We start from the raw sequence: 11,590 nt of genomic DNA, 5'->3' as shown, positions 1-11,590 counted from the left end.
ACGATATTATATTTTCTAACGGACTAATAAGGCCAAAATACACAGTTTTGAACTGGTATTTTGTGGCTACACACGCGTTATATTATATGGAAATCAAATTTCTAGCAAAATAGTTCGAATTTCGAAATGATTTCTGCTAACGTGAACGCGAACACGTAGAACAGTCGAAGGTTCCGAAGACGTGAGAATCGATTAAAAATAACAATATATGTATTTATATAAACTTATGATAATAATACACGTAGATCATCCATGAAAGACAGGTACAAATATAAACGTACGCTCGCAAAGTGTGTTTCAATCCGGAAGGTGCCTCGGTTACGAATATTTCACGACGATGGATACTGAAAAATAAAACGCCAATAATGCGTACACGTTCGACTGTTCAACAACCATCAAAGCGATATGAAACGCGTGCACAATCGAACGAGCGATGAATAGTGCCAAGAATGCAAGAGAAAACTCATTTAACTTGTTATGTTTAATTATAATGCGACAAATTTCTCAACGACTTTGATAAACGACCTACCTAACTGTTAAGAAAGGTGAAAAAAAAGGTCAAAGTGAAAGCGTGTAAACAGATTAGAAGTGGAAAACAGTGATGAATACCTGGAATCGAACGATCGGGGCTCGCTACACCGTGTTCGCTATCTGAGAACCAGGTAAAGCACCATGATGTCCAGAACTGAAAACGATACGCGTCGATCTGACTACGTGAACTGTGTTTAGAGGGACACTTTTTTATGCGATAGGCGATGAAGAACATAATCTAACAGCATGAACTATGATACTGCGGTGCATTATGTTCACGACAGATAAACACAGATGTTCGATGAGTAAACTAGAAATGCGCAATCAGAGTTGAAAGATCATAATTATACATTGATAAAAAGTAAATTGCTCTTAGACGATAATTAACATCACGCCAAGTATAAGATATCAACTTTTAGCACTTACAAATTTATATTTACAAATACTTACAAATTTAATTTTTTCAAGACCAAAAATATCTTACTGCACTTTTGATTTATTTCTCTCTTTGAATTAAAATGTTCGTATGGTCTTACAAAATATATGATTGAGCATTTCTATTTCAAATGCAATAAACAAAAACATGCGCTTAACATGCATCTTCTAATGATAATGTGCATCATACCAATGATACAGACGACGACGGTCACCGTGATAGTGACGAGAACGATCCTTGTTTTAAAGTTCTGCAACCACGCCCTCTGTTGAGCTTTCTTCGCTGCCGCTCTAAATTCGTTTCCTACCATACTCAGTCGATCGCTAACTTCTTGTAGATCCTCCAGCCTCTCTCCACGCTCCATTACCTTCTGAACGTTCTCCCGCATCACCTCCGTGACTTCCTGAATTTGCAGCCTAACACTAGAAGCCAAATAAACGAGTATCACCGATACGATTCTTAAACTACGATTTTGTAACTATCGTTTCTTATTTCTGAAACGATTATCTATCGCCCGAGATTAAGTTGAAGTGTAGTAGAAAAGAAAATCGGATTTTATTTACAAAAATGAAAGATATTCTTACTTATCCATCTTCCCATCCACTTTAGTTTCTGCGGACGTACTTGGTTGACTAAAATACGAATATTATCCATTAGAACATACGAAAACAATTATTCCAAACGGGAAAAGAATCATTCGATACATTAAACTTACTTGAACAGCATATTTTCATCCGGATCGCTGTCGTGCTCCAATAGCAACTCCTGAAATTATCCAAATTTAAATTTCCCGCCAATAGACCTCTATCCTACGGTACTACGAAGCCACAGTAACCAACTTGTCTCAGACTACTCACCTTTTCATCCTTTGCTGCACTTTTGATGTCCTCCCGGGACAAATCCCATTTGCTAGTCGTTGACACGTTCATGATCAGTAAGTCGATCGATGCCGTCTTATTGAACGATTGTTAAACCCGCGGGTAATACTTAGTACGATCGTGCCCCAAACACGCTACAAGAACACTCGACACGTAGCCATATTGCTAAGATACAACACAGTCCGCCGTTCCATTGAGAACTGGAGGTGGCTCTACTAGATTATCTCTCTTGACGTTAGATGGCGTCATCGACACATCCGGTAAAATATAGGATGCAAATACGTGTATGTGGCTGGAATTTGATCTCCCGTGATACATGTGAACTCTTTGAACTTTATCGTAAAAAAAAAGCAACTCTTGTTAGGAAAAAAGGCTTTTCTTAGGGACTATTATTTTCTGAAATTATTTTCTTTCTTTTTCGTAAAAGATAATTAAATAACCTAAATGATAGATTTAAAAAATATAGTCTGGTTATGTATATTGCTTTTATTTCGACATAAACATCTAAGGCCTAAATCCTACCACAGATATAGAATACAACACGATAAATAACAAAATATGATTGTCGTGTAAACGTGCAGGGATTCTTCGCGAGATGTACAATAAATCCTGTAAACTATAGGAATCTTAAATCTTTTGTCCGCGCCATCCAAGGATTTAACGCCTATTTTCTGAAAAAAGACGGAAGAAAAAAGTGATACGTTCGCTCCCTGCACGAGTTTTTCGTGTATGTAGAGTCATTCTTACAGAGTAGAAAAACGTCGATCGTGTGGATGACAGATCGTAATAAAACGTATTGACGAGCTTGTGTATATAAAAATAGACCAGCCTTTCGGGGTATCCGTAGCTCTGAGTTATCCACGACTTTATAGGACGATTAACAACATTTGTAACGGATTTTGTTGTCGTTCACGAACGATGCTTGAGAAAATATAACGAACTCTTTACGAATTGACAATGATCTAAGACAGAGGTCAGACTGTGATAATCAGGACACGTGAATGTTTACGATTAAAATACGTATAATCGATTGTTCTCTACCATATAGAAGTCGCTGCTCGATATGTGAAGCGCTTATTTCAATTTACAGATATTCATAATATCCTGAAATCACTGTAACGATCGATCGTTACCGGTGATCAGCTGGCCTTTCCGAAAACAACATTAATAATATGATAAATCTACATGCAAATATATCGACGGGGAGACCGTTCTCCATCCGTCTTGTACGTTTTTAGGCCGTCCCTACTAGATTGAATCTTTTTTTTTTTTTTATTTTCTTTTTTTTTTCATTTCGACAATCCTATAAATACTTCCCTGAAATACGCGATACCAGCTTTCGCGGCCGAAGCTCCGTTTCGCGGGAAACGAACAAAACGAAAATCGTATGCGCGCCTTTCCTATCTTTGGAAGACAAATTAAAAATTATTCAGAAAGATTTTTCTAGTAAATTTTCTTTTTAGTCAGAGTTGCCTATTATATTAATGGTATGAATTCAGAAATAGAATTCTCGAATTAAGATCTTCAAAGTAATCTAGAGTTTTCCTGGAATATCTTATTCCATATATAATCGCTAAACTATTAACGTTACATTATATTTCTACACGATATCGTATAATAAGAAGCGTTGAGACGTCCAGCGTCGCACGAATTGGACGAAACCAGCGTCCAACGAAACGAACCGAGAGCTTTGATCGGCTGACGCGATCCTCAAAATGAAATTCCACGTTTATCAGAAACGAAATGATCGTCAACGACGAAAAGCAACGTCGTTTACACCTTCCGTTGGCCCAGTTAATTTAATAAATTAATGACACGCCGTCGACAACGTCTTTGCTCGCTTGGCAAACGTATCCTCTCTGAAAATCGAATCGGACGAGGAACGATTGGAGCCGATTCGACGACTAACTTTCGCATTGACACAATTCGTTCCGAAAGTAAACGACGATCAGCCGTTTTTTATCTCAATTAATGGAAGTTGTTTAATTGAAGCTGATATATCGCGTAGCCGCAATTATCGGAAAACTCTCTCTCTCTCTCTCTTTCTTCGTTTCTGTACGCGTGTGTATGCGTTACACGCGAGAGAAACAGTGCGATAGCGTTTTACCACCAAACAATCGAATGCAGAGTAATTTATGTAAAACGTTCGACATGGTTCCCTAGGAAATTTCGACTTATATATAGAAATCGTGTGACAATGTTTGATCGAATAATTAACAAGAGTACGGCGGAATAACTAGAAACCATAGGAATAATCGCGATCGATACTTCTCAATGACATAGAGGAAGCGTAATAAACCTTGGAGTTCTTTTAACACCTTCAGCCATAAAACTGTCGTTTTTATGGCTCGGTACTTTTCCTCCAACTTTAGGGGCGAGCGTATCGATTGTTTTGGAAGGAATCACCCAATATATAAACGAGCACCGGTGTAGAACACAGCCAGTTGCAACACTAGAGCCGAGGGACACGTGTTATCCATTAGATCCTAATAAATAATCGAGCCGCGTACCATGCAGCCGCCAAATTTACCCGCGCTGTCATTTGTCTCGTGATAAATTTTGCGATCCTCCATCCTTCGGTTTCGATTTCGAGATCTTACGTCGAACATGTAATTAAAGAATGAGCGTTTCGTATCGCAAATTAAGAGAAATTGACAGCTCGTCAAATTGACTCGCGTACTGTTTGAAACTCGTTTCGAGTACAAAACTCGTTGCTTGGTCCACAACCAGTTTTCTTCAATTGTAAACGACACTTCGGTCACCACCGACGGGCGAGAGAAGGATAGAGCAAATATTATTCGAGAGCACGATTGAGGAAGGGTGAAAGTTTCCTTGTTTGCGCTTTCTATCCATCTATTGGCTTTCTAGGACGCGATATGCGTAGGCCTGAATTCGTTATGAGACTAAAAACACGACGAAAAATCGATACACGCGAGAAACGTCTCGTTTCGCTGCACCATTCCGCCATCCTCCGTTTTATTCGTCCTGCTAATGTAAACTCGCTAAAACCCATTTGCTTATATGATTTTAACGGAATCCTCTTAACCAAAAACCACAATCACGCTGGAACAACTTTTCCATTAACGTACGCGCTCTTTGAAACAATATTTCGCCGCTTTTTTTTTCTCGAAATGTACATTACATACCAGCAAACCGCAACCTTTACTCGACGGAAACGTTTGAGCTTCGTGAAGTTTACAACGAAGTTTTACATTCTCACTCATGCGATTCATCGGGAACAGAGCGAAATATCGAACGTCGTCGGTCAATGATCGCGATATCCTCTTACAGCACGTGCAGGTTCTCGCAGCTCTTACTCTTGTTGTCGTTCAAGCACATCTTGTTCAATATCTCCCTGGCGAGATTTAGGCTGAGCGCAGTCTTGCTACCGTGAAGCTTGGACAGAATCTTCCTCTTGCTACTCTGGCGTTTCAGCTTCTTGTCACGGCTCTCACGAAGTCGAATCTGCTTGAGCACGCCTACCAGAAGCTCGTCTACATTGTGCTGGATACCGCTGGATGTCTCGATGAACTTACACTCCCTCGACGTTGCTAGCTGCTTACCCTCTTTGAAAGAACACCAACTATTCGATCACCAGAACGCTCTCTCTCTCTCTCTCTCTCTCTCTCTCTCTCTCTCTCTTTTCTCTCACATTCTCTCTGTCATTCGCTCGCTTCCTTTTCGAGAAGCTTTATCAAATTCGCAGCTCGGGATCTTTGCACAAATGCTTCTGAATCGAGTACCGCGTTTGAGTTACTTGAATGCACCTTAAAACTCTGACAGATTTCTACGAAATCTTTCGTTTCGCGACCAAAGGGAGAAAGAATCGATGCATCTATGTCCGACTGATCGTTGCATTGTTTGAAGTACATATATGTATGTACGGCTATCCACGTGTGGGACGATTCACGTGTTTGAAAATAATAGGATGAAAATATACCATGCAATGATTCAGGGAATGAAAGTTCTGGTAATAAATCTACGCGAATAATTAACAGGCCTTTTTCTGCGAATTTGATATAAAAATGGTATCTGCCAGCCCCGTGATCCTTAATTTGATCAATAGATACGTACTTTTCAATTATTTCAGTTACCTACAGTACTTTTATTCAGTTATTCGAGCTAGACATTCGAGATCTCTCTCAACGATTTTCCTATTGAAAATGCATTTTGTCTGAAAGCTAAAACTCACCGTTTGCCGTGATCGTCCGACTTCTCGCAAGATCAGACTTGTTACCGACTACAATCACTGATCGTTCCTGCGTGTAGTGCTCCCTCCATAAGTAGTTTAGGGTCTCCTCCGCAACCTGGAAGCTCGTACGGGACACGGTGGAGTAAACCACGATGCACGCATGCGGTTCATAGGTGGACAAAGAATTCTCTACCTACACGAGATTCGTAAAAGTAATTGCATTAGATACTACTAAGAACCTTCGTTCGTCTTGATAAACTCGTTTAAAATATCTTTTATTCGTTGTTCGATCCTAAATCAAGATGTAAAGATTTAAATTTGTTCTTCTTTCTGGCGTTCGAGAAACGCCAACCGTAGTTCTGCCGCAAATATTAAAAGAGAATATCGGTAAGTCAGCTCTTCCGAGTAATTAATCTTCGGAATTAATTAAAATATCGTTGTTTATTTGGAGTTAATTTTCTTCTTTGATTCGCCTTTCTCGAGCCAGGTCCCGTTACTTAGCTATTAACTTGACGTTTATCCGCCATGTCTATCCATCCAAGTTTTTACTTTTATTCAACAACGTTTCACGGTTAATTGGGTTTCGTGTTTATAGAATTTAGGCAAACTCGCGTACTCGGGCGTAGGCGCAAAGTCTTTGAAACGAGAATGGTACTTACGCTCATCTCCACGTGTGGATGATCGATAAATACCATTTCCGACTCCTCGCCATCCAGCAAAATTGACACTGTCTTTTCCCCGAACTCGTCATCTGTCGAACATCATAACTTTCTTCATAACACATCAATACGAAATAGGACGATTGAAAGAATTGGTGATAAATTAAATTTTGTTCGCGAAGCCTGAAACCAATAAAACTAGTCGGTGAAACGGAAAACAACGGTCTTTTGACAGTCTTTTTTTATCGAAAGACCAGTTTCTAGCAGCGACGAAAACAACTGGATCTCTGCACGGTTCGCCAAATGTGAAACGAATAAAAGGAGAAGCGAAAATGGCCAAACCGTGTTATACATATGTTTATGATAAAAATCTTAAGGTCTCTAATCTCTGAGTGTTCGTAATATACCAACATTATGTGATTTAACACGTTTAAGCACGTTTAGAATCCAAGTTCTACATTTCAGACACGTTGTAATATATTCCTCCCAACCTAATTTATTTAACTAGCGAATAGTATCTCGGAAACAACGAACTTACAATATTTTTCCTCGAATCAAGAAAGAATGTCGTTCCGTTGGCGCGAGTATAAATTAGAAAGCATCATCTTGGAGACGCTAAATGACTGATTATTCGAAACAGAAACACGCGAAGGATGTAACGGAAGGAAAATTAGGTGGGAGTATCGTATGACCATGTGTACAGCGTAGTGAACAGCAATTGTCCTGTAATAGGCCGAAGGCTGCTTCGACAGGTAGGTGTACAATACTATACAACCATGGCGAAAGGCCACATTAACGATCCGCATTGCTAGAGTTACACGAAACCGCCATTATCGCACGCGGCGAGGATCGTATTCGTGTGGAACGGAAACCGAGGTCAGGCCATTTGGAAAATCGTCAACGAGATTTTTCTCTGAATTACCAAATGGACGAGGACCGACATTCGAATATCGTTACATGGAAACGTACAAATCGAATCGACAATCTATTTTCTACGAAGGAAGATCACTTGATTTAACGGCGAATACGTCGATTAAAAAATCGTGAAAATTCTTTGATAAACGGTTGACCATTTGTCTGGCGATAACGTAGAGCGCCTAACGAACTCCGTTATTAATCATCATTAGACTGTCTCCGAAGAAAGTCTTCCTTCGCTCGTTTTTCCCACGCAAACAGCTTTACTATAACATTTAATAAAGAAGAAAAAAAAGATTCAAAGCAACTCGCGGGTATGAAAACAGTGAACGTGTTAAACGCGAAGATTAAAATTTGTAAAATAATTGACAAGGAGGCACGGTGAAATTTAATTCCAAAATTCTTCATTAAAAATGGTCGGATAATTAGACATACGAAAAAGTTGGCAAGAAACGGAACACTCGTTATATCCACAACCACTGCCATGATCTCATGCGTGCATTTATAATTAACGTTCCTCCCCGTATAACCGCCAACTCGTTTAACCAAGTTCCAGCGAGCCAGAATTTCTTTCGCTATTTCTGAACTAGCTTGCTACCAGTGGAATACAGTACCTGCATTCGTTAGAAAGGAATAAGAGAAAAGTTCGAGCATTGGCTAAAATATTTATTCGTACGTAAAAACATCCCTTCGGTACACCGGTAGAGCGTAAATTTGCCTGAATTTGAATAAGATATGTTTCGAAGAACCAACCTTTTGCCTGCTCGAATACCTTTCTTTCCTTATCCTCGGTGGAAAAGTAGATCTCGAACCATAAAAACTATGGAATATTTAATAACCAAACACAAGGAGACGTATCGTTCGAAGCCTTCGTTGTATCGGGAAAATCAAAAGAAGTAATTGCGGCAAACTTTGTTCAGTTCTTTTATTTCAGATGTGTTTCCTTGCGTTTCGGTATTAAACTCTTCTACTGGAACGCCAAGCTCTAACCAGCTTGTCACAGTTCCGGGGTTATCGGGCACAATGGTGATACGATGCATACAAACACAAAGAGACATCGCAAAAGAATATAAAAAAAGCGCGATAGCGAAATTATCGAACCGCTGGGTTATGCTGTAGCAACGGGAAGAAAAGAATACACAGCTCGTGACTCGTTTCAGCAGAATCTCGTTATCGTGCTTTAAACAACGCTCAAAATGTGGTTTTCTTTATTAGAAAAAAGAGAACAAAAAACATAGAGGACGAAAGGAAAATAGGGCTCGGAGAGAACACGGCGAAGTAATCCTCTTTTCGCTTCGCTCTATTATTTACTTCGACGTTACACGCGATGTATAGGTGAAATTTAATTACCGACAGTGACTACAAATACAGAGAAAGGTGTAAAAGAACAGGCAGAAAATAACAAACAATAGCTACTAAATTTTTTATATCGATCGACAGAGAATAAAGGATTTGACTTACCCAGGCTAGCATCGTACGTGTTTATGTACTCGCTGGTCATGAACTGCGAAACCAACGCAGTTTTTCCAACTCCGGAATCACCGAGCAGGACCACTCGATATTTCGAGATCTCCTCCATTTCTTCGCTTTCCGTGCTATCCGCTCCCACGCCTTGTCCGCTGCAGCAGGAACCTTCGAACGGCGATCTTTCACCCGAGACATTGCTATTTCTGAACAAAATGTACAAAAATTTACCGTACAGCGACTATTGTGTTGTCGTGTAGGATCGAATAGCACAGAAGCTTCGACTTAATCGTAAGAAAGTATCTCAATTCGATCTCTGTTAAGAAAGATAGTGTAGTTTCGACCAATCGCAGGGAGACGCAATCGCGAGGAGAGACGTCAATGGGAGTCGTAAATTCCCGTTACGATTATAGCAATCGACACCACGAATTGATCGATACCCTGATTTCCGTTGAGACAATAGGGGTGATTCAGTTTGTATAACACTGTGATTCGCAGAATTATAAGTTATGTATTTCCAGCACTTAGATTACACTGTTGAGTAGATATAAATAGATAACAACTTATCGCACGAAGATAAGATAGATATGCACGCTAGAGCAGGACTCTTATAATTGAATTTAGTGTATTAGTGGACGTAACACTATAGTATACTTAGTAGAGGAGATGGATGTTCGACAATACCGAGAATCGACTTAGATAGTTTACGTGAATTACGCTCCTCTAGCGTTGTGCTTAAACTTAAAGTGTTGACTTTTCTAGCGGTGTAGGAGAAGTAGTTGACTTGACCAGGCGTTAGATTTAGACTTAGTAGTTGACTTGACCCTCCTGATGTCGTAGGAGAAGTAAGGTACATTGACGATGCTGTGTCGTAGGAAAGCTAGTGATGGGTGTGTCTAGCGCACGGGACCATCGGATTTGTTCATGACATTCTTGGTCAGGAAAGTCAGAGCAGTATACATTGCTCCTGATTGGATAAACGGAGGTTGGTGGACTAGGAAGGGCTTAGCCGCCCTCGATAGAAAGTTGCTAGTAGGAAGCATCGTACGTGAGAAAAACTAACTTCCCCGTGTCAAGCCGTAGTAAATAGTCTTTAGAAAGTGATTTAGAAAAAAGATATTTGTTGGGTCTGAAGGACCTTAGCTAGCAAATTACTGGCATTTATGATGGGTCCTTGGGACTACTGAGGGTACGTAGCAAGGATGAACGGACATCTGGTGTCCGTCTGGCCCGCGGTGTATGACCTGGTCCAGATAGAGAGTCGCCCGACGTAACACACAGAATGTCGTAGGGATGAATTGTAAAATGTCATAAAAATCATGATTTCCACAGGACAGTCAGGCTGGCGTCTATGGTTTTCGCAGCTACGAGCCCTTCCAGACCAGATCTATAATTATCATCTATAGTTCAAGCAATCATCGATCTCGACTCAATAAAGTCCATCGAATTAATTTATCGTAAGTATATAGAACCCGCTGCGAGAGGAGACCGAATCCTATTAGCGAGCTTCGCTCGAACAATGGATTACACGGTTCTTCGTCAAACATGCACATTTAGTATGTTGCATCTAAATAACTTTTAGTTACGATCGTTGTTTACAGAATAATCCTATTATCTCTCCAAATGCAAAATCATGCCCGTTTCAAGAGAAGGAGAAACACGACACGCAGGAGAAACACGTGAGGATTGTTGGGATTTGCCGAGAATATCGAGAAAATGTAACCATTGTCGCAGTGGCGCGTTTTGTTTCAATTTTCCAGATTGCTTCGCTTACAACGATCGTCGACGTTCTCATGCCGCGAATGTTACTGGTCCTTAATTAGGGACGAAGTCTGCATAAAAGAAATCCGAGTTGAAACAATCGGTGATCTGGATTGTTTGGAACTGGGGTGTAATTCAAAGATATAGAAACTATTTCGAAGAACGTAACAAAACCTTTTGATATTTAGGTGATGCAAATTATAACCGATCAAGTGTGAAATACGAGATTGCATGTTGGCGTGATTCAATCTACCACGGAAATCCAGATAAATATGAATTATTGTAAATAACACGTTTCGTATTTCTCAGAATCTTCCATATGTACACGAAATGTTATAAATTTTCCGACTTTTCTTCCGCGAGAATTACTTTCGACTTATTCGAGGAATCGGGTCATCTGAAACGGCAATGCAGCCACAAAAATAAAAATCGTGGAATTTCGCGACTGTCTCGGTTGTTTTCAGCTCCACTGTTCCAACCATAAACTCGACAAGACACCAATACCTTCCACGAAAAATTTTAATAAACTCGCATCGGTACTCTATCCCTTCTCCATCCTCCACGTTTTCCGAGCAAACGAAAGGGAAAATACGTCTCGACGTGCATCCAGGAGAATGCGTATGGTTAAATTGCATCCATCATATCGATTATCGTCGACCGACGACGGAACGTTTCTTCGTTTGCATCGTCGGCGTCGATGAAAAATCGTCGGTTAATGGACCAAAAAGCTCTCGAATCGAATGTTTCGGCCATC

The 11,590-nt window shown here is 40.1% G+C and overlaps 2 protein-coding genes across 3 annotated transcripts in view; both read right to left on the bottom strand.

The window, feature by feature from the left end:
• Positions 1–188: 188 nt before the first annotated feature.
• Positions 189–2,062, bottom strand: LOC105680599 (vesicle-associated membrane protein 4). Of its 2 annotated transcripts, XM_012384317.3 has the most exons (6): positions 1,825–2,062; positions 1,683–1,732; positions 1,552–1,599; positions 1,157–1,389; positions 610–685; positions 189–344 (listed from the first exon to the last, which is right to left on the bottom strand). In XM_012384317.3, exons 1-5 carry the CDS (start codon positions 1,894–1,896, stop codon positions 648–650), a joined length of 441 nt encoding a protein of 146 aa, XP_012239740.1. In that variant the 5' UTR covers positions 1,897–2,062; the 3' UTR covers positions 189–344; positions 610–647. The 2 variants fall into 2 exon arrangements, with proteins under 2 accessions (XP_012239740.1, XP_012239741.1); XM_012384318.3 differs by lacking the exon at positions 610–685 and having other exon boundaries at positions 1,825–2,061.
• A 249-nt stretch (positions 2,063–2,311) lies between these two features.
• Positions 2,312–11,590, bottom strand: part of LOC100748406 — a 28,399-nt gene continuing 19,120 nt past the window's right edge. Inside the window, exons 5-8 of the mRNA XM_003488602.4 lie at positions 9,073–9,281; positions 6,697–6,788; positions 6,038–6,230; positions 2,312–5,411 (exon numbers count right to left, since the gene is read on the bottom strand). Of these exons, the coding sequence (XP_003488650.1) occupies positions 5,131–5,411; positions 6,038–6,230; positions 6,697–6,788; positions 9,073–9,281 (775 nt within the window). The 3' untranslated portion in view covers positions 2,312–5,130. The remainder of the gene's footprint in view (positions 5,412–6,037; positions 6,231–6,696; positions 6,789–9,072; positions 9,282–11,590) is intronic.

This window comes from Bombus impatiens, unplaced genomic scaffold (genome assembly GCF_000188095.3).
Source record: "Bombus impatiens unplaced genomic scaffold, BIMP_2.2 scf_0248, whole genome shotgun sequence".
In the NCBI taxonomy this organism is placed as follows: domain Eukaryota; kingdom Metazoa; phylum Arthropoda; class Insecta; order Hymenoptera; family Apidae; genus Bombus; species Bombus impatiens.
The sequence above is the reverse complement of the archived record's forward strand: the minus strand, read 5'-3'. Positions and strand labels throughout refer to the sequence as shown.